Here is a 23,497-nt window from a genome sequence, read left to right as displayed (position 1 = left end):
TAAGCAATATTAAGATCCATATTGTCTGATTTAATTAAGTTTCCTGATTACACTGAATTATGATTTGAATACAATCATGGGGAGATTTATCCTGTGGTTATTTCATCATGTAGTGAATTAACAAGAAGGTGGCTTATGACACCCCACTTTGTGATTGTTGAAAGCAACCATCGGAAGCAAAAAAGATTTATGTTTTTGATGAAACGTTATTTTATGATTGTAGCCCTTTAACATGTGCTCATGGGAAGTGGTAAAGGAAATTGCACATTTTAAATGTAATGCAGTTTTAAATCAATAAATTAGGGAATTGCCAAACAAAATATTTGATTTATATGTACATATAGATTTTATTCATTAATTTGTTCACTAATTAATTGTATCTGGTCAGTGGCTTATAGTGTGTGTATAGTGTAAGCTACATACATGTCTTATAATGATTTAACTGTTTGTTTGATTAATTCATTAATTCATTCCTGTTCTCCCTCCACAACAGCGAGCCTTTTTTTATCTTCTCTGGCGGTCTTTCATATGACAAGGCAGGGCGGCGGCCTACGTTAACCATCATGCACGGCAAGGCCATCACTGTGCTGGAGATGGACTATCCTATTGTAGAGTTCATGGCACTCTGCGAGACTCCTTACAACAACGGTCAGTGCATACAAAGACAATGACAAAACCAGTGTCATATATCTGGATTCAGCTGAGTGGTATTAATGGTTTGAAAAGTCACGCTCTTTTTTAAATATAGTTTCTGAGTTTTCTGCAGACATAACAATACGATTGAGTGGAATCTGTTTGCCTTGCTTTAGGCATTGAAAAAATACTTTAAAAGAATTAATGTACAAACCAAAACAAAAAAAGTCAGAATTCCACATCTAATAAGAAGAAAGATGCGGTAAATGTGTTATACGCAGTGAGTACAGTTAGCCCTAGCATCTTATGTAATCTTTTAATTGCAACTAGGTCACAAATACAACACTGCTTCCTTAGAAATTACACACAAGTCTTTTATTAGAAAAGTTGAGAGTCCTCAAAGACTCTTCTGTCCTCCATTAGATGACACATATTCTTCTCAGAAAATAGATTTTAAAATTACATTACATTACATTACATGTCATTTAGCTGACACTTTTATCCAAAGCGACTTACAATTAAGTGCTTTCAATTGTGAAGGTTCAAACTCCAGACAACAAGTAGTAAGTGCAAGTACATTAGCTTTAAATAGGCAAAGCTACAAAGAGACATATGAATTGTTGAAAGGTTCAAGAATTTTTTTTTTTTTTTTTTTTTTTTTTTTTTATCCGAGGTGTAGTCGGAAGAGATGTGTTTTTAGCCTTCGGCGGAAGATGTGTAGGCTTTCGGCCATCCTGATATCGATGGGGAGCTCGTTCCACCATTTGAGAGCCAGGACAGTGACAGACAGGGAGCCAGGAAAATGTTTTGTTGCAGCAGGTTAAATATTTTTCACAGGATGGAGGATTCTGTAAATGTCTTAAAAACAGCAGCCAGTGTTGTCAAACAACCTGAGCAATTCAGCAACTGTGAATGTGTCTGTGACATGGGATTTTAATGTAATCATCCTTTTTTCAATTGAGAGTTTTGATTAGAGGCACAAACACGAGTTATGTCTGGGTTGGATATTTTTCTTGGGTGCCATAAAGAGGGCTTTAGATGAATGAAATAGTATCCTCACAACATACACATAAAAGGTATGTTTATGTGTGGTTGTAACTAATGTAAATATGGATTAAGCATTATCCTCTTCAGTTTGGCTTTTTATCTTACAGAGGTCCAGGAGCCTTACGCAGTGGTGGTGCTTTTGGAGAAGGACTTAATCGTGGTGGATCTGACACAGAGCAAGTATGCGTTTCACATAAACGCACCTTCCAGCTGCTGAGCTGCATGTGACTATAAGACTCCCATCATCACATGTCAGCTTTTGACATTAGATGATATCACCCATGATTACAACAGGGGAAAACACTACTTATACCATTCATCCATAAGCCAGATCCTGTCACAGTCTAATGAAATGAAAGAGTTCAAGATCTAACCATTGTCACTTGTATCTATACTTCAGGGAGAAGGGGGGGGGAGGGGCTGTTATTGTCCTTTAAATAAAGACATGTCACATTGCTCTTGGGGGGGAAATGCTACCACTCTAGTTAAATTGACTTGTTATCACTATTAGAATGAATAAAAGTGAAGGTGAAAGGTGCTGATGTTGTGCAGTTGTGACAGATTAACACCTAAGGCCAGGGGATGCATTTGAATAGCAGCAACACACTATAAATTAGGCCTTCAGTGTGAGTAGGATTTAGGGTTTTAAATTAGGTTGCCTAGTTAATTAGGTAACCTAATTAAATCCGTTATCCTGATAAGGCTTAATGTAGTTTAAATATGTCAGTGGCTTGCACCCAGAGGGTGTAGATTTGATAACTGATATACACTATGCACCATTACACTCATGTTCATAAAGTTTACTGATCAAGGACTAATTAGTATTTGTAATGTATACATCGGTACAGTAGCACTCCTGTAAATCTTTCAGCAATATTTTCATGCAGGCACATAGCAGTGCCGTTTTTACGTCACCTGCAGTCTGATTATATATATGTGATAATGCCAGTGAGGCAGAGTATAGATAATGCTTAGTAATGCTGATCCTGTAATTCAGTTCCCCTTGTAAATACATTTTTCAAGGTAGATAAAGTATGCAACCTTAATGGGTCATTTTGTGATTTCAATGAATTTACAGAAAATGCAGTGTACATGTAAACAGATCAAGTTTCCTTTCTGCCTGTTTTGCCATAGTGGCATACATTATACTATACCATATCATATGCATCATCATATGTATCTTGCAGCTTCCCTGTCTTTGAGAATCCTTACCCCATGGACATCCATGAGTCTCCAGTTACCTGCACAGCCTATTTTGCAGACTGTCCGCCCGACATTATCCCCATCCTCTACTCGATAGGAGTTAAACACAAGAAGACCGGCTACAGCCAAAAGGTAAGAGAGGGAAAATATGAGGGAGGAATACCTGCCTTTTGTGATGTACGTATTTGTCGTTTTGTTTTGCCAGTTTCACTCTTGTTTGGTAATTAATTTTACTTGCGATATTTGAGCAAGTAGAATTGAATGCAAGTAAAAAAGAAATAATCTGAAAATCTTGTTAGTAATGTTTAGAGTGATTTCGGTAAACTCTAAAAAAAGAAAAAGTGCTGTAAAATGGTGTAACTTACAATATAATTAGCTGCTATAAACTTGTTAACAAATTATGGGTTATTATTAACATATGAGTCATTTTAATCAGTACAGTCCAAGTCTGTGTGTTAGAATAGATGATGTGATTTAAAAAAAAAAAAAAAATTAAATAATCACTCTGTCTTTAACCATGTCAGGAGTGGCCAGTCGGGGGAGGAACATGGACGTTAGGCTCCCACACTTACCCAGAGATCATTATCACAGGGTAAGTTAGAAACATTGACAGCAATATTTGAAGGTACATAAAGGCCTGTTAGGATTTAAAATCAGTAATAGTCACTGTCCAATTTTTAAGATCCAGGTAGCTGTAACGTTTATTACAGTTGGGAATTTGTGGCGTTAAAGTAAAGTGGGCAAGGTTAAATGCAACATTTTCCCTTCATTTCCTGATCCATTCTTGGAGTAATTAAGCACACTTATTTTGCCTAATAGAAAATTAACTAATCTTTCTATTTGTTCAGACATGCTGACGGATCAATTAAGTTTTGGGACGCATCAGCAAGTAAGTCTTTTCTGTCTTCTTGAGCTATACTGAAGTGATACATTTTGTTCACCTCAGGCTTTTGTTACACAGCTTGCTTGAATAAGCAATATTTTTTCATGAATTTCATGGTTGGTGATTTGCCATGGACTCTGAGCTCAGAGCAAATTAAAAGCACCATTGTCATATTAGATGCTCTACACCAAATAAGGGACTTGGCCCATTGTAATGCTTACAGATGGCTAAACACTAAAAACCCAGCATGTAAATGTGTGGTTTTCTCAAAATCTTAGAAATGAATTTTATTGACTGCTGTGGTCTGTGAATGACACTTACTTGCATTGCATCATATCTGCCTAGGCTTAACGTTCTTGCTATATATTGATTGCTTAGAAGTCCTGCTACCAGATGTACAGTGTGGGTATACAGTCTGCCGTCCGGCTCGTCTCTTCCACTATCTATTTTGCAAAGGCACCGTCGCTGCATCTGGGGCTCAGCGCAGCTCAAGACGATTGGGATTGTTTCAAGGAAATACAAACGATATATACCAGAATGTTTAATTGTTCAGCCAGACTATTCTCCAGCGCTGACACAGCACTGTGGAGATAGGTCTGTGAGACAAATTGCCTTGTGATACCACTATTGCAAGGGCATTTACATATGCACTTACAGTTAGCACTTAGATTTTGCTTTTACAATATTTTCACTCTTAACCATTTCTCTAACCAGTCACACTACAGATGTTGTACAAGCTGAAGACCTCCAAAGCGTTTGAGAAGCCAAAGCCAAGTGAGGGCAGGGCGGCCGATTTGGTGGAGGATGACCCCTTTGCTATTCAGATGGTCAGCTGGTGCCCCCAGAGTCGCATCTTCTGTGTGGTTGGCATCTCAGCCCACATCATCCTGTATCGCTTCAGCAAATATGATGCCAACACTCAGATAGTGGTGAGTGAGATGACCATCAAATTAAAAGGAGTGACATCCTGGTGCGTTTATAAGGAATGTAAGTAGCGTCCAATGTCATTTTAACAAACCACCTCTGAAGTCTTAAGTGACTGTCTTTTAGAAATATGATATGAACTGAGCTTTGTGTTTTTTACAGGAAGATCTAATGGAAATTCTGCTCATGCCTATCCAACATTGTCGGGAAACCTGCATCTGCATAACACTAATTCAGTTGGATGTAGTTCACTGTATTCCTACTGTAACAGGATTGAATGTAGTTATTGTGACTAGTTAGCTACTATGGTAGGTAGATGAATCCATATTTTTGTATCTGTGTCATCCTCAGTCACTAGAGGTGCGCTTACAGTGTGAGGCGGAGGATGTCATCTCTCCATCCGAGAATGAAAACAATCCCTGCTTCACAGAGTCCGGCTCCCACTCACCACAACCCCACCACCAACACGCAGCTAGCCCCGGCAGTGGGACAACTGAGGGTAACAAAGACAGCAATCCCTGCCTTAAGTAAGATCTCCTCACACACATCATAGTTTATCTGCAACAAATAACAAATATCTGTTTTAATAAATCTTTTTGGTCTTGCAGTATGCTAGGAATTGTTTATTAAAAATATCAATAAAACAATTAGCTAGTGATGCAGACACTCTGTCTTCGTTGTTTGTTACCAAACTGAATATGTGTATCAAATAGAAAAGCAATCAAACTTGAATCAGGAGAACAATGACCCTCCCCTGTCAAGAAATAATTCAATAGGCATTATGAATTATTTCAGATTTGTCACAAACGTCCACTTGGACTTGAGGATAAACTGATTAGATTGTGGATGTCAAAGATCAAGGTCACTGTGAACTCACCACCGTGTTTTGGGGCATAACCTGAGGGAAGGAAACATGTTTGCGTGTCTCTTTCTTACTAAGTACTGTATGTATATTACACAGTACTCTAAACTCCTTTTCTTTATGTCTGCTTCAGGGTGAAGGACAGGATGGTTCGGGTCCCTCCTGGCTACCAAGCAGAGCTGGTTGTCCAGCTGCTGTGGGCAGATGGAGAACCTCCACAACAAATCACCAGCCTGGACATCAACTCTGCCTATGGCCTGTAAGTCTCCAGATGCATGACGGTCTCTCTCTCTCTGCTGGTCTATGTATCCATCTGTGTGGCTATTCATTTGTCTGGCTCGATTGGGAATATGGGCAAGGCATTTTTTCATTATTTATCAATGGTACTGATCGGTGGTTTCATATCTTTGCTAGTCTGCACTCGGGACAGCAATCCCTGTTATAGTTTAGAGGGGTTAGCACAAATCGAGTATGGACAAAGCTTTTGAAAGCATTGATTATTGCCATGGTAGTCTATGTCCACGACGTTCCACTTCCAGGATGCTTCAGGTGCAGCCGGAAATTCCGCCACGTCTTTCATTTCGGCCGGATGTCCGTTACCTTCCACTTTCTTTGTGTTGTAATTTTAAACTCCGGTGGATTCATAAGGACTATGGTTAACTGCTCCTCAGATCTCTGCAGGGTAAATCCAGACAGCTAGCTAGACTATCTGTCCAATCTGAGTTTTCTGTTGCACGACTAAAACAACCTTTGAACGTACACATGTTCCACCAAAACAAGTTCCTTCCCGAGGCTATTTTGCAGCGGCACCGTGGCCCCGTGGCTCCGTGCGGCGCTCAGCACCGCCCAAGACGATTGTGATTGGTTTAAAGAAATGCCAATAAACCAGAGCACATTTTTCTCCCATCCCGGAATGCTGTGAGGACTTACCAGACCCTTCTCAGCAGCCCTGTGGAGGAAGGTCTGGCAATGCGAGACTTGCCATGGTAGCTCTAATTTACCAAAATGTTCAGCTTTATAGTGCTGTCAAAAAAGCATTGTTTGTCATAACAAGTGTTCTTTGCTGGACCCATAACTGGAGTGGAGGTGGGCAGATTGTGTCTGTAGGCGAAAATCCTGGAAGTTGGTGAGTGCAGGTTGGAAGTGGCTGGAGACAGGGTCTGAGGAACAGGACACAGAGACAGACTCAGCTCTGCCCAGCTCCAGACAAACATTGACTTGACGGTGGAAGAACAAGACAGGACACATGGCCACAAAAGGGAAGGGACACATTGGAAAAACACTAGGATACTGACATTATTGGAGTAAAGCAGATAGTGGAAACTTAACCAATATTACACCTGAGAGACCAGGAACTTCTTTTGAATTGGTGGTGATGGTGCAGTGGATATGACACATCCCTTTGGTGTGGGAGATCTGGGTTTGATTCCCACTGCGATACATCAACCAATGTGTCCCTGAGCAAGACACTTGACCCCTAGTTGCTCCAGAGGCGTGCACCCTCTGACATAGATAGCAATTGTAAAGTCACTTTGGATAAAAGCGTCAGCTAAATGACATGTAATGTAATTGGTAACTGTAAATGGCTGGTTTACAATGTAGCTCTAACTTAGCAGAGCACCAGATAGTTCTTTTAATTAAAGTTGCAAGGGGACTGTGGTTCAAACTTCATCCTCCAGAAATCATCTAACACACTGACTCTGAACTACAATGTAGTGTATCTGTGTCTATTTGGCCTGTTTCTCCATTTTTATGGGTTGAGTTTTCTGGAGTATACATATGGAGATATATATATATATATATATTTAGAAATAATTGAACTGTAATTAACAGTATAAGGGTACAATACTAGGTTACTATTGTTGCTTTTAATGCCTGTAGTTAATATACCCTGTTATACCATTATAAAGAGTGAGGGCTTAAAAGCATTTGGATATTGGGATGTGGGGACGGGGGACTATGAAATAGTATGGTACAATCAATATCAAAATTGGTGTGTTCACACAGGCAGAGCTTGGTTACAACCCAAAAGTTGCCTGCATTAAGCTTTCATCACTGCACTGTGTAGGGCAGGGTATTGTTCGTCAAATTTCGATGGTACCGGTACCGATACCAATACTGTGACTTTGTTACCGGTTCCTAAAATCCTTACGGCACAAATCTTTTTATTTATTTTTCAGCTCCTTCTATGTGAGCCCTATCTCTGTGCGTAACGTATAGTCTTCCTGCCTGTCTCTACGACGTGTAATGTTACACAGCCAATCACCAGCATGATTAGATCTTGGTAGAAGCATGCTGCATGCTTATTGGCTCACTGACGCTGAGGTATTGAAATTTGGTATTGAATGGCTAGGCATTTTTCGATACTCAATACTAAGGAGGCAATTCGGCCGATGCCTAAAAAGTATTGAATTCAGTACCACTGTGTGCATACCTTCAGTCAGAACTTACCAAATTTAAATTCAAGATAGTATACTGCCGGACTCCTGAGCCTGCGCCAAGCCACTAGTGGGCCAACACGTTATCATTTTTGTCCGTCTTCTTCTGTCTCCTTTCTGTCTCTTTTATCTTTCTTTCGTTTTAGATAGCATATAATACTTTGTAATACTTTGTAAAGTAATTCATGTTGACTTGAGTAATAGAGTTTAATATATTTTGGTTTTGAAAAATGATGTGCGTCTGTGTTGAAGAGAAGTTGATTAACTTCCTGAGCCTAGAGTGCTTTAAGACCACTTGAATGGCTTTGCTGTGAATAGAAGTTCTGTTTGTAGAAGCCAATAAAATCACAGCTCTTTCAAAAAAGATCAATATGGGTCAAGGCAAGGCCATTATTTGCCTCTCGCCTCTAAAGCTATTCACAGCTTGAATAGAGTTGCGGAAATTGATTTGTTTTGTTTAATTTTTTTTTCTTCTTCTTTTTCTTTTCTTTTTAAAGTTACAGTGCTGACAGTGCATATAATATAACAGAGAAAAGAAGCATTACACTACAACACAGTGGTGAACAGGAACATAAAAACACATTACACAAAGGCTCCACAAGAACACTTTCAACAGTAATAAATCAATGTCACACTAATGTCTTTACACATTACATTAGTTAAGGCACCACAAAGGCACAAGGCTGTCCCCTCTGGTCACCTTCATGGCACAAATGTGAATACCAAAGGATAGGTTCACTGTTGTTTATTACAAGTCTTACTAAAATGTTTTGTATCATTTATATATTCTATATATATATTTATATATTATTATATATTCTATATATATATTTATATATTATAAGAGTATGTCAAATGCAGTGTTGGGCAAGTTACTTTAAAAAAGTAATTAGTTACTGTTACTAGTTACTTCTTCCAAAAAGTAACTAAATTAGTTATTCAGTTACAAATTATGAAAGTAACTAGTTACTTCAGAAAGTAACTATTGCGTTACTTTCAAGTACATTTTTAAATGCTCAAATGTGACCCCACCTCCACCCCTCTTTAATGGAACTTAAAATACATGTGCATGTTCAATTATTTATGATAAATCTGAGTATTATAATGAAATGGAACCTTAATACAATACATTATTAACAGAAACAATGTACACAATTCTAAACTATTTTAATGTTGCTGTGGGACAAAGTGAGACTAACCTCCAATCAAATGCCATGTATGTAGATATTATGTTTATATAGTGGATTGATACAAATAACACAACACCTCAACAGGCCACAACTGGGCAAAATTTAATTATGCTTGTTAAGCACTATACCAAAAATAAATAACAAATATATACACTCTTTGTAGTGCAAATAACGTAAGTGGCCTGATGTTTATACTTGTGCGCTGGTGTGTGCGTTGAGCCGGCATGCGTGTGTGTGTGTGTGTGTGTGTGTGTGTGTGTGTGTGTGTGTGTGTGTGTGTGTTTGTGTGTGTTTGTGTGTGGGGAGTAGGTGATAGAGCGAGGGAGAAGTGAGAGAGTGACGGCGATTAGCTTTCGAGCAAGTAGCGACTCTAGAGTCATATAGTAAGAGAAACAAAGTGTCTCCCCTGTTCTTTCTGACCACGGTGGAAAATCTGTAGCAGGAAAAGTTAACCCTCTCCTTGATTTCATAACGCCATACCTGTCTCTCTCTCATTGACTGAATCGCTTGTGTTGTTCGCCGTGTGTCCGAACATCCGCCCAACTCTGCCTCTGATTGGCTTAACATGACATTTTACTCAACCTCAGCCAATCGTCAGCATTTATGCACTTGCCTTGTCTCCTTTTAGAATATTACTTGAGTATAGGGCTGGGCGATACAGAGAAAATCAAATATCACGATATTTTTGACCAAATACCTCAATATCGATACTGCAACGATATTGCAGTGTTGACTATTGGTGCTTTTGCAAAATATTTAAACAATGAGATTTTTGATAAATAATCATCAGTAATGTGGATAGAATGACTAAGTGGGTAAAGGCAAATAATAGAACAGTTACAACAGTCTGGTAAGTTCAGAAAATGACATCACTTTACTGTAATGCAGCCTTTAAAACCAGGAAGACACCACTTATGCCATATTATTATATCCAAAATCTAAGACGATATCTAGTCTCATATCACGATATCGATATAGTATTTATATATTGCCCAGCTCTACTTGAGTAAAAGTCTTAAAGTATCTGATATTAACAGTACTTAAATATCCATAGCAATTTTCTGATATTAAATGTACTGAAGTATTAGAAGTAAAAGTAAAAGTTAAAAAAACTTTGATTATGAACTTTATGGCCAAAGGTGTGTAACGTTATCTTCATCACCACTGTCTTTGGGGTTGTCATCGTCTGTTACCATGGCGGCAGAGCCTGTACCAGGTGCTTCCATGACACTATCAGTCATTATGCCATATTTTTTTTTTTTTTTTTTTGCCGCTTGGCCACAAACAGGCATCATGTCACCAACTGGAATAAAGTGTGCATTATCTTGACAATTTAGGAGCAATGATTCGTCAAACTTCCTTTTTTTCAGTGTAATAATTTTTTTTTCAGATTTTATTTTGTAGTAACGAGTAATTAAGATGCTTAGGGGAAATGTAGTGGAATAAAAGTATACATTTTATTCAGGAAATGTAGTGGAGTAAAAGTAAAAGTTTCCGGAAATATAAATAACGACGTAAAGTACAGATACGTAAAAATTCAACTTAAGTACAGTAGTGAAGTATTTGTACTTAGTTACATTACAACACTGATTCTGAGTGATGTGTTTTCAAATGCATAATCATGTTTGTGATATTAAAATGGTATTTTACATAGACACCATGACAGACAGCCCTTTAAAACACATGCTAAAGATTTTCTAAATCAAAGACTGACATGATTGCTGTTTTCACAACCTGAACCATCTGACCATGCGACAGACATTAATATAAAGTGAACCAGACATCTGCATGGTGGACACAGTAGAGCAATGATTGACTGGGCAGCAGCCAGTTTGAGTGACATTGATGTATTCGCCTCACTTATTTTAGCATGTTTGTCAGATTGCTGAGAAGACCACAGATGGAGCCAATTGTTGTGAATATTGTCTAATTCTGGTCAGGGCCCGATCGAGTGGAATGTCTTTTGTACAATGATGAGTGTAAATGATCAGTTAAGCCAGAGGCTCTACAGCAGTCAGGGGTAGCAGGTGGCAATGGGGCTTATGGGAAAACTGGTATTCATATTCAAAAACAGCAGCAAGAGCAGTGTGAGATAAAGACAGCCTTTTGTTGACAGTAATTACACCCAAATGTCACAGTTAATTTGACAATGTTTGATAGTGCTACATATAGCACCTTTAATGTCAATGAGAATAACCTTGCTGTGTCCGTGTCTGTCCAGTTTGGCGTTTGGGAACTGCAATGGCCTAGCAGTGGTGGATTACTTGCAGAAAACAATCCTTTTGTGTATGTCGACACTGGATCTGTACGGAGCCGCAGACCCATACCAGCGCCTTACCCGCTCCCCACGTAGGAACAGACAGTCCACCTCAGGTAGCGCACACACGCACCTCTGGGATCCGGACCACACACACATGCACGTATACACCTAACACTGTCTGAGCCGCCACACAGTAATGTTTCAAAAATGTTTTCATTACATCCAGATGATCATCTATTTTCTATTCTCCTGTCCTCTCACCACTTTACTGGTGTTTCTTCTTCCTATTTCTTCTGTCTCCTACCTGTCTCTTTCTAAGGTTAGACTGATCTATCAGGCAAATCTGATTTAGCTTTAATGATTAACCTAAAATCAATGATGCAGGTGGTTTTGGTTATATTTCCTGTATTTCCACTGCTCTCAAGCCCTTAACCTAATCAATACCATTTGATCAGGTATAGGGCTTCTTCTACACATTATGGACATTTTGACCATTCTTACTGTTATCCAATTTTCAAGGGTGACTCAGTACATTTACTGTAGGAACAATTTTGAGGTTCCTGTTTATAACATATTGTAAAATCTTAATATAAAAATATTATTTGTTTCATATTTTTACACTTTAAACTGGCCAACACTATATAAGGTAGGCAAACTTCACTTCCACCAGCTACATCATTAAAGTATGTGTTACGTATGAATGTATCAGTAATAAAAAAAATATCCAATAATATGAGCTACAGTACGTAATAATATAACTCTGAAAGGGGCTGTTCGGCTGCATACTTTTGCTTTTTGATACTTTTTTTCTGATAATACAGTACTTTTTGCAGGACATTTACTTGCAATGAAGTATTTTATTGTGTGGTGTTGCTACTTTAACTTAAGTAAAGGATCTGAATACTGTTTCCACCACTGGTTAAAGAATATAAAAGATATAATCATATTACACTGTAATAGGGGCCATTCCGCATAAAAAGACATCTTTACTTTTGATACTTTGTGTATTGTGGTAGTACAGTACTTTTTACATGTATGGAAATAAACATCTCTGGTAAACACCAAACATATGTAAGTATTTGGAGGAAGTTGAAATGAAAAGGGTCAAATTGACTATTTGAACAGAATATAGTCCATCAACAAGTAAAATCCAAACACATAGGTATCTGCATCAGCATTCAAAAACCTGTATCAGTCCAACCTTACTTCTTCCCTTCTCTTTGCTCTGTTTCTCTCACACAATAGCATACAGTACAAAGACAAAAACACCCAACCATCTCAGTATGCCTGTCACAGATCTGCACTATGATATGAGGTGCATGTTAACAGGCACGTTGGCATTGTTATGCATGTTGTCATTTGATTTCTCTGTCCTTTCTGTTTTTAGTCCTGCTTGAGCATAGATCTGTAGTCAAAAGTCACTGAGATCTTGTCCTTCCTGACCCCTGCCTCTCTTTTCTCTGCTACTGTTCTTGGCTGGTGATAGTCTCACCGTACAGAATTGAGTGTCTAAACACAAGCTGTACCTTTCTTATTTGACCCTATGGTAACCTCTGGATTTGAGGGCATAGCAACTCCAGTAGTTTAATATTTTAGATGGTCCTTCAGGCAACTTAAAGTACTGACTGAGCTCTCTTATTATGTAACTCCCACAAGTGTAGCTGAGAATGCTTTACAGGTATTCAGGATTTGTATGAAGGGGATATTACGGTAGATGGAGAGATGACATTGAGTTTTAGAGCCACTTAATTTCCTGTTGCATAAGTGCTGCCACAGCACTTATTGTTCCCAACTTCCTCTTTTGTAAAAGTATTTCTGTGTTGGGTCTTTAAAATCAATTTGGAGATGGAAGGAAAAATACAAACAGGAAAATCTGTACCCTAGGTGATGGTATTATTATGATCTTAAGTACTCGCTATGCTGGAGTTGATATAATATTGAAGACAAAAACACTGTCAAAAGGCCAAGCGAAATACATGGCACTGGCTAAACTATCTACTAACTAAGCTGCTGGCCTCTTCTCTTTTTGTAATATTCCAACTTTTTTTTAGAACATAGTTTACTGTCCTTCCCACACAACATTTTTAGCTGTTGTCGCCACACATATGTGTATGTGTATACTTTATATATGTCAATCAAATTTAGTGTATTCATTTCATAAAATAACGCTTAATTATTGATTATTGTAGGTGTGTTTCTCTAGTTACTGTACAGTCTAATGCATTATTGATACCATGTTAGAACAGAATGCCTATGGCAAAAAGTATATAACAAAATGCAATGTAAAGCAATGATTTAATGCAACAAGAGATTTATTTTGATGCTGCTTTTTAGGTAATGATATGTTGCCTGCTAGCACAGTAGTTTCCTTTTTGTGCAAATGACCAATCACATCAGCATTTCTGGGGTTTGCAGCAGTAGTGGGTATATCCTGTCTGTCCTCCCCTGACACTAACACGGTTGCTGCTTGCTCTCACTTTCTTTTCCACTCTAAGCCTGTGTGTTCTTCTCTCCCCTCCCCTCCCTTCCCTTCCCTCCATATTAACTCCATCCATCATCTTACTTTACATTCAAATTATTTCTTTACCTTTTACGTTGTTTCCTCCTCCTCTCCTTTTCTTCTGTCCCACGCTACTCATACACCTCTCTACCACCTCTTTCTCTTTCCCACCTTCCTGTCCTCTCTCATCTCTCGCTGCCCTTAATCTCTGCTTACACTTTCTACTCTTTATTCCTTCACACCATCCTTTCCACTACTGCTTCCTTCCCTTTCCTCCTCCTCCTCCCTACCTTTTGGTGACTCTGTGGCTGCTGATGTGGGCATGTGGGCCTGCCTGACAGAGTTTTGCATGCGCGGCCTGTCTAACTTATATTCAGATTCAAAGAAAAGGATCCGTACATCCTATCAGAGTAAGTCGGGTCTTCCTAAAGGCTGGGGGACAATGTGTTTGTGTGCGGGGGGTGGGAATGGGGTTGGGGCATTGTTGTGGTGGAACATACTAGGGCAACAAGGTTGATGGAGAAGGTCGTCATAAGGAATGGGAAGGTATGATGTGGACTGAAAGCAAAGGTACAAACCAAATAGATGATTGGAATAAAAGTGGGAGTTTCATGTCTATATTTTACCATATGAAACAAAACTGCCCTATTCCAGTCATGTCCAGCGGTATGTCCTTTGCAGAGAGCCACTCCTTTGAGTCTGTTAAGTAAGGGCAGTTATAAATATTATATGATCCATGTGATGTATATTTTAACTGAAGCATCCTGGGGTGAATAAAGCCTTGTCACTCACTGGGCATAGTGAAACAAAAAATGTTTGCATTTGGTTGATGATTACAAAGGAATTCTTAATTTTATACGACCATAAAGGTTTAATCAGAGTCCCTTTCAGTTTCTTCAGTCTTTTGTAAAGTCAGTGTAAATGATTAAAGGAAATTTGCATTAAGAAGTTTTGCTGGAAACTTTTACTGAAGAGAAATAATTAAATGAATCAAAATGTTTTGAACTGTGACGACTCAGTGAGGCTGTTAATGAAGCACTAATGAACGTGGCTTGAACACCCCACATTTGTAGTCTGACTAAAATTAGACATTTCATCATTTGTGGTGGTTTTTAAAAAGGAAGCGGGTATGACTTCTCATTCTGGCCTGTGCTTGGTGCATGTGATCAGATTTGATCAGATCCTGATCAAATCAGTGTTTGTTCTGTCTTGTATTTTGGTTGTATGTGCCACTTTATCATGAGATTTGCACTACATACTGTAGATGCCAAATTATTGGCTGCAATTTGCAATTTGGCTGGAAATTCAAAATGAAAGTGTGCAGTAAATACATTTAACAGATTGTAGTGCAGGTCACATCAGGTTTTAGCCACTCTGCTCCAGGAAGACAAAATGAATTCAAAGAAACATTTCAAGGGGAAAGGTAAATAGCAAATGTCAATTATTATTATTAAGACCTTTATAATAATAATATAATTAAATCCTGGGAATTGATTATGCAGCTAATCAGAGATGATAAACCAAAGATTGTAGAAAATTAAAGAACTTAACTCTAAGCTCTTTCTTGGGGCTCTGCGTGGCTGACATCAACCAAGTTCACTACTGTTCAGTCTTCTGAAAAAATTAAAATAACCTGACAGATTATGTGTATTGTACTTTTTCTTCCTCTCGACTGCCATTGGCTGTGGTAGGCCTTACTGAACTCTCTGACAACCAGCAGTCCATTGACATGGATAGAAGCAAGTCGCCCACCTCAGGTAGCCTGCTGACGCACACACACACACACACACACACACACACACACACACACACTACCAAGTACACCTTCCCTGTATGGAAATGTATTTTGGAATTGGCACTGTGAAGCTTTGCTGGGATGACATTGTCTTTAAAAGTGAGCTATATCTACAGTATGCAGCCTATGCACACCTCACCCATCACCAGAGCATCTTCACCTGATAAGAATGGCAGCGGTTTAAAATGGCCACTCATGTTTGAGGTTGTCGACGTGTTATATTCCAGTGGAATAGTTGTTGAGAAAATGTAATGTAGTTATCCATTTCAGTGCAGTATACTGTGGCCTATCTGATGCATTATGTCACAGCTTCCAGCTGGTTTTCCTTTATTCCAAAGTTGTGAAATGATTTCACAAAGGTAAGCCAGAGAAAATAATATAATACACTCAACCTCTTTCTTTGTACCTCTATGACTATCTTGTTTGTCCAACTCTTCTTCTTCCCTTGGACTGAGTAATAAGTCCTGCTACTGTTGTGAAGGACCTGTCATAGCAGACAAGTAGCCAGCAGCTCATGTTTAGAGAGACAGAGAGTACGAGATAAAGAAAGCAAAGCATAGGGATGGCTGAAGAGACCAGGACCATTAACATGCTTACCTTAAACCAATGTTGATACTACACCTGGCAGCAGAAGTGATAACCTTCAGTTGATAACATGTGGCAGTAACCTGCATGAGTTTATAAAAGCAAGGCTTAAATATCTGAGATCAGAACACTTCTCACAGCTGGTTAAATTATTTATTTGTATCATCCATAATATATTATAAAAATGTCCTGTGCACTGCTTTCAGTTAAATATTTGCCGGCATGTTAGTGTGTGGCAGTGCTTGACATGCATTTAATGCTACAGGATGTATAATGAAATAGACATGCCTCGTTAGAGGGGAGTGGTAGCTGACAAGCCAGACCCACATCAAGATGTTGGGTCTGGGAACTCACCATTGACGGAGCTCAATCCGAGGGGCGGGATAAACGGTTGTCTTTCAATTTCCCTCTGCACGCAATAGGATAGCGCTACAACCAGGCAGAGCAACGAAGAAGGTAGCGAAGCTAGTTGATAGGTTAAACTTTTGCCGTATCCGGTCTGCAAAACTCCGAACATATCTTCCTCTTTTAAGAATGATTTCAGTGCTGTTCTTTGTTCTTTTCTCAAAGAAAAGCTTAACTCCAAGTCTTCCAGAAGACCGCTGTTCCCAGCAGCAGCAGCCATAAGCCCGCCTACCGACTCTATACACGATGTGATTGGCCTGACCAGAGTTTGGTTTTTCCAGCTCGCAAGCCAACGGAGAGTGCCTAGACCCCCCTGGCTGCAAAATAAATTTGCTGCCACTAGGGTGCGTCTAGATTTCTAGGCTAGGGGAATGGTGTAATGAAGCATATAATGTAAATATCCTTAATGGTGTATTCATTACCTTGTTGCCGGCTTTGTGTTTTAGGATCACAGATACAGTATGATGGTGGATATGATGGTTTGAAGTTGAGTGCAAGAGATACGCTGCAGTATAAGAGGAAGATGGCTCATGATCATAGATGAGAAGATAATGTAAGCGGTTCCTGGGTGCAGAGTAAAGGTTGGATGCAATAGATGATGTTTTAAACAATGAGGTTGTTTATAGTGTGTTGAGATTTGTTTGATAGGAGACGGGGCAGATGAAAAAAGAGTGTTTGTGATTGCAAAGAAATAAACAGCAATGCATAATGGAGGGAGTGAGAGATGAGAACATTTCCCAGAAGGCACTTTTGCATCTGTTGAGGGAAAACACTTTATCCCAGCAAATTCAGAATGTAAAGGTCAAATGGAGAAAGTTTGTAAGTGGGTAATCTGTGTTTAAGACACTGCCAAGCACGCATGCTGTGTCCTCTAGGTTCGGTGTGCATTATAAGGCTTTAGTTTAATTTTTGACTTTAAACAAACTTAATTTATTAACAAACAATAGATATACTACTAAGTACTAGTTGATTTATAGAAAAATGTCTGCGGTATTTATAATGAAGTTATTAAAAGTATTTATTTATATTTTTTCCCACTAAAATTTATGAAAATACTACCACAAACTGGTGTTTTTTCACATTAAACCTGTGAAATGTATGACAATAACATTTCAATATCAGAACCAACACAGGCCTGACACATACTCTGTCACATCTCTTTCTAATGTTTGCCTTGATGGCAAATTTGTGCTTTTCAGCTGGTTTTCAAGAAAAAGAAGATCAATTTAACAGTATCTGTTTGAACCCCCAGAAATTGCACTCCATCTGTGAAATCTTCCAACAGAAAGAGAATAAAGAAACTCTTTGCAATTACAGTAATAGTTCTGTGAAAATGTATTCCGAAGGGGGAAGTGGAGGATGTTTTGGAACTCAAAATATTAAGTCTTTGAACTAAGCAGAGGTACATTGTTTTTCTCACAAACAAGGAAGGGCCACAGCTGATCTGTGTGTAATAAGACATCATTAGCCAGGGATAAATTCCTACATTTATCGTGAGGAGTATGTGAATGCTGGGCCATGATAGTGGTGCCATTGTGTGCAAATATCCAATTTGTCTGATGTGTTTTACAGAGAATGAAAGCTTTAGGGATTTTAGCCAGCACTAAGGCACTTCATATGCTTCTGAAAAAAATATGACAGGTTTCAGGCCACCAAGGGCACTGCTGCGTTCCACTTTCCATTTGGCAATACACCAGAACATTACCCCTGTCCTTACAGGTGGTGAGCTCACTTGGCTCAATGTTACAGTGCCAGGACTGTTCACACATGGGCCTCATGGGTCCAAACCTTTAAAAGACATATACGTATTCTAGCCCCTCACCTAATACGATGTCCAAGGGAAATCCTCCCAGAGCCACATGGACAATGCTTTCCTCCCAATAACCTGGCAATTCCTGAAGGGAGTGGTGTGTGAACTATCTTTTAGGGCTAGGTAGCTCAGGTATCCAGGAGGAGCATGGAATAGAACCATATCTGTTCAAGATGACTCCCAGATGGCAAGCTGTCGAGGCGCTCTGAGCATGTCCAACTGGGAAGATCCCCTGGGGCAGACCCTTGAACACACTGGTGGGATTATGTATATCCCCTGTGGCCTGGGAACGCCTCAGGTTAACCCAGTAGGACCTGGAAGATGTGGCTGGTGTGAAGGATGTCTGGGTTGCTTTGCTGAGCTTGCTGCTACCACAATCCGTACTCGGCTGAAAATAGATAGATAGATGGACATAGATATACAAAGTACTACTTTGCACTTACTTTTGTTTAGTGTAATCTTGTGTACACAGAACCTGGTTGTGTTGCAGAACATCAGTTAGCAACAGCCTGGTTTATTGAACTTGAGTCTTTCGGGAACCTTTGAAGGCTGGGGCAAAGTGTGTACAAACGGACAAATAAAATCTTCATACAATTCCAATTGATGCTTATTTGTAGGTATAGCAAATACATAAGCATTTTGTTTCCCAGTAGCATAGAAAGACCAATGCACTGTAGCCGGAGGAAGTTGAATAGTGTGACTCAATCATTCAATGACTCACAAATCACTCCGCCAGGTTCTGAGATTTTTGGCTTTCAAAACATTCAGCTGCTTCGTGACGAAGGACTGTGCTACAAGCAAATGAGCAGGTGTTGTTACATGACAACCATGCAGGCAGAAAGCTTCATTTTCATCATCATGCCAATTAAAATGGCTAATTGAATGGCAATGCAGAGATATTTTACCCTTTCGCTTCCTCTTCCTGTTTTCCTTTTCTTGCACACATGAACAGGATATCCATTATTTGTTCAGTGGCAAGTATACCTCTTTGAGACAGTTTTTTACCTGTGGCAGTGATTACAGGCTATACAAAAAAACTGGACTTGACTAGATGTTAAGCCAAAGACCTCTCCATGTTGCAAGTCCCGTTAGAACTCCAAAGTCACATATTACTACTTATAACTATATTTGAGCATCGCTTACACACAGTATGAATGCTAATTCAGTACAAATTATGTTGTTTGTACTAAAGCTGTCCTTTTTGTCTGTTCTTGTTCTTTGTACTCTCCAGCCTTGCCTTTGTGCTTCATAAGGAGAGCAGAATAAGAAAACCAGGACATGTGCTTTGCTGTCTTGGCAGAATGTCTTTCAGCATTGTGATGTGACTAGGTCATGGTCAATCTGTCCTATTACAAGCCTGTCATTTGCTACTTAGAGAGATGGAAGAAAGGAAGAATTATGGAGAGATGGATTTTCAGAATTTGCAATATGCAATCAAGATGGAAATGTTAACAATGGTTAAATGCAGTGTAAATGTTTTCTTATATCTTCAATATTAATGCAAAAGTTAAAACTAGTTATGGCTGGAGACAAATGAGGAAGCACAGCTGTGTGAAGAGTTCATGGTTTGTTTCCTCCTGTTGAATATCAACTTCCACTTTTTTCTGTGGCCATTAAAGGCTTTCTGGCCGCCCCTGGCACACCAGGTGTGCTGTGTCTGTTCAAGGCCATATACAGACTGTGGACAGCTTATTAAGGAAGCCAGCCATCGTCCTGATTCACCCCGTGTGTCAATAACTGCAGCCGTCTCTCCTCTCCTTCACACATCGTTCCCTCTCTTCTCGCTGACCCTTTTCTTATCTATCTTTTGTCATTAGGCCCAGTAATTGGCCCTTCTCCTGCCTGAACACTGTCTCCCTCCACATCCCTCCCATTGTCTTCTTTTTTATGTCCTGAGGTCTGTTGTTTTGGTTTGGGGTTATGCGTTACTTTTCCTCTGGGAGCCACGTGTGGCTGTAGCAATGCTTACTTGACTGGGCCTAGTTTTGAGATGGACTAACAAGCTGAGAAGCCAGAGATCGGTGTCTGACCTGGCAGGATATTTTTAGCAGTGAGCATGTCAGGGGAGAAAGGGAGGAGATGATGGCTGAAACTTTACTGGTGCCACCTGCTCAGCTCCATGCAACTCCAGGTGGCTTGATAAAACTAAAAATAAGTCTACCAACAGTTTTTCAACTAAACCCCGCTGGTGCACTACCAATTACATAGTAAAACCTACTGTATGCATTATGTTGCTATTAATAAAACAGTATAGCTATATAATGTTTAATAAATTATGTCAACACATATTATTATGACATGCCTAAAAATGCTCAAATGTCTTAAAGTTATTCACAGGTTCTAACACGTGCATCTTATGCACGTCATTTTACAGTGGTAACTTATTTTTCTGTTGTTTTCTAGCAGATGGGATTGACAAGTAGGCCCCTTCACGCAATACCAAGTCAATGGAGAGCGTTGGATTGTTTCCCCCTCTGGTGTCGGCGGGACTTAATTGCGCTTTGTCTCTATGTTGTTTTTCAGAGCCACAGGGCTATTCCTAGCGTAGTTTAAACTTCTGTGCTTCATGTTCTACTTCTCTCAGACCAGTTGGGATGGGAAGCAATGACGCACACAGCTGTATCACCCCAGTGGTCTCTGTGTGTTTTGGATAAGGCTAGTAAGAGAGGATTGGATGGGTACAGGGGGTTGTTACCAAGAAACATTGCACTGCGTGAAGTGTGTGATGATGTCACTGTGAGGATGTCACCGTCACCAGCGTTTTTGATTATTATTATTGTGTAAATATATATTGTGTATACAAAAGTGTATAAAAAAAGCTTGTGATGATGTACTGACATTTAATGTATTGTATTTAATACTGGAGTAGTAATAGAAAGTGTCAACGTTTTTCTGTAAAACTTGCTGTTAGACGATATGTTGAAGCAGTCAGTCAAGTCAAGTGTGTATGTGTGGTTTGTGATGTAATCAATAGCTCAAGAGGAGTCTTTGATGTGGAATCTATTTGAAATGTGTGTATGGTTCTGGACAACAGAAACCTCCAGAAACCTCTTTTCCGGGGCATTCCGCTGTTGTGCGGACTTCACTCACTTTCTTTGATGACATTGCAACCAACATTTGTCTTAGTCAAGTATCAGGTGTGTGACAGTGACCGTGACATGATGGGGTCAATTATTTAGTTGTCTGTTTGAAATACATGTATTGAAATGGTTAAACGCCTTGTTGGAACTTAGAAGGAGAGGTAGTGTATATTTGGAAGTTAAAAATATGGCATCAAAAGATATTGTAGGTCATAGTGACATATATGTAGTAGAGTTGGAGGACTGCCTTCCGTTATGGAGCTGGTGGAGACACTTTGAAATACTTACACTAGTAATTGTGGTGTTAGAAGTAGTGGTGATCATGTGTAGTAAAAGTAGTTGTAGTAGAAGTAATAGTAGTGGTGCTGTTGTTGTTGAAACTTGTGAGTGTCATATTGCTGGTGGAATAGTGTGTTTCTTAATAACCTGTTTTCATACCCTCTCAATAGTTTTCTTTCATGTTACCTGCAAGTCTCTTTTTTCCCCAGTTCACCCATTGTGTTTGTCTCTCCCCTGTTGCCCTGAAAAGTCTGTGTCTGTTCTGTTGGATCTCCTATTCCAGTTCATTACTCAACCTCCCTTCACAATGACCCACGCGTCCTGCCAGAGCCTGTGGTCAGTCTGAGAGCCAGCCACTGCAGTCCAGTCTTTTACTTGCTGGATAATGGTAAGAGGAGGGATGTCTCACAGATCTCAGCCTCTTCATGGACATCTGCTTGTGGTTTTTACTGTATGGCAATAATGTAACAAGGGAGGGGAATTATTGAGCCTTTATTGGACAGGTGGTAGGCTCGATGTTGCACCTTGCATGCTAACTCTGCTTCCACACTGTAAGCAACACGATCAGAGGCACATTCATACTTTACAGAGCAACAAAGAAATATTATAGTCAGTGAATATCAAGAGCAAAGCAGATTTTCTTTAGTTTTCTTCTTTCCCCAATGCGTCATGAAGAACAGATACTTGTTTTTTATTATTATTATTATTATTATTATTATTATTATTATTAATAATAATAATAATAATAATTATATTGAAAGGCTTAATGTCTAAAGAAAATAGGTGTAGGGTGCATTATAAAAAAAATATTTTACTATAAATATATGTTGTAGTATGTGCAACATGTACTACACAAATGCATTCAAACCCTCTCATCACGATGGGTCACAACAAAATGAGCCATCAACCAAGTTGCTTGCAGTGTAAACAAGTAGACAGGGTCTGTGTTTCTAGGAGTAGACTGTCTGTGTTCCATTCCTTTGTGCAACTGCTGGTGTTGCATTATCTCTCTGCTGCAAGCTGCAGGGGGTTTACATTGTGTTGTTTGTTGTGTGTGCCAGCGCTGGGCTTTGAACTTGGATCATCATTGGCAATACTGCAAAGCAGGCAGGCTTGGGGAGGGGAAGGGAAGGGGTGGTATTCCAGCCTGGTACTTCTCATCCTCACTCGTCAGTGCCTCTAGTGCTTCATTCGCTGTGATGTCAATCATTGTGCCGACAGCTCTTTGTCACTAGAAGGCAACATGCTACTTTACCGGACTGTGGCACTCGGAATCTCTCTCATTGTGTCTTTCTGACTGTGTGTCAGTAAACCCACACTCTCCATCTTGTTGTCCTCTCGGCTAACATTCATCACTGTCTCGTCTTTAACTAACTGCATGGTGCCCACTGCATTGCCAGCTGCAGTGCTGATAAATATGACTTCCGCTTGCTTTGCTCTTTTATCACTGTTGTGGCTTGATCAAGTCAAACATTAGCTCCATTTGTTACCCCTACGCAAACCTCGGGGAAAAAAATCTAAACATTATTTTTAGCCATGCTCGCGGTGTGTTTGTCAGTTGGTCCGCTGGGTTCACAACTTTGGTCCGGTCTCACAATTATTG

At 39.5% G+C, this 23,497-nt stretch overlaps 1 protein-coding gene across 16 annotated transcripts in view; it reads left to right on the top strand.

The window, feature by feature from the left end:
• stxbp5l (syntaxin binding protein 5-like) overlaps positions 1 to 23,497 on the top strand; it is a 150,462-nt gene that overhangs the window by 108,071 nt on the left and 18,894 nt on the right. For 5 of the 16 annotated variants that reach the window (XM_036004054.1, XM_036004065.1, XM_036004063.1 and 2 more), the window contains exons 10-20: positions 494 to 648; positions 1,788 to 1,860; positions 2,868 to 3,015; positions 3,408 to 3,475; positions 3,732 to 3,772; positions 4,481 to 4,695; positions 5,042 to 5,217; positions 5,686 to 5,811; positions 11,402 to 11,553; positions 14,282 to 14,350; positions 15,632 to 15,697. In XM_036004054.1, the coding sequence (XP_035859947.1) occupies positions 494 to 648; positions 1,788 to 1,860; positions 2,868 to 3,015; positions 3,408 to 3,475; positions 3,732 to 3,772; positions 4,481 to 4,695; positions 5,042 to 5,217; positions 5,686 to 5,811; positions 11,402 to 11,553; positions 14,282 to 14,350; positions 15,632 to 15,697 (1,289 nt within the window). Of the gene's footprint in view, positions 1 to 493; positions 649 to 1,787; positions 1,861 to 2,867; positions 3,016 to 3,407; positions 3,476 to 3,731; positions 3,773 to 4,480; positions 4,696 to 5,041; positions 5,218 to 5,685; positions 5,812 to 11,401; positions 11,554 to 14,281; positions 14,351 to 15,631; positions 15,698 to 22,177; positions 22,283 to 23,497 lie in introns of all 16 variants that reach the window. The other 11 variants (XM_036004060.1, XM_036004062.1, XM_036004058.1 and 8 more) reach the window with 3 other exon arrangements.

Source organism: Sander lucioperca, chromosome 8 (genome assembly GCF_008315115.2).
Source record: "Sander lucioperca isolate FBNREF2018 chromosome 8, SLUC_FBN_1.2, whole genome shotgun sequence".
Taxonomy (NCBI): domain Eukaryota; kingdom Metazoa; phylum Chordata; class Actinopteri; order Perciformes; family Percidae; genus Sander; species Sander lucioperca.
Note: the sequence above shows the minus strand (reverse complement) of the source record. Positions and strands in the feature narration are given on the sequence as shown.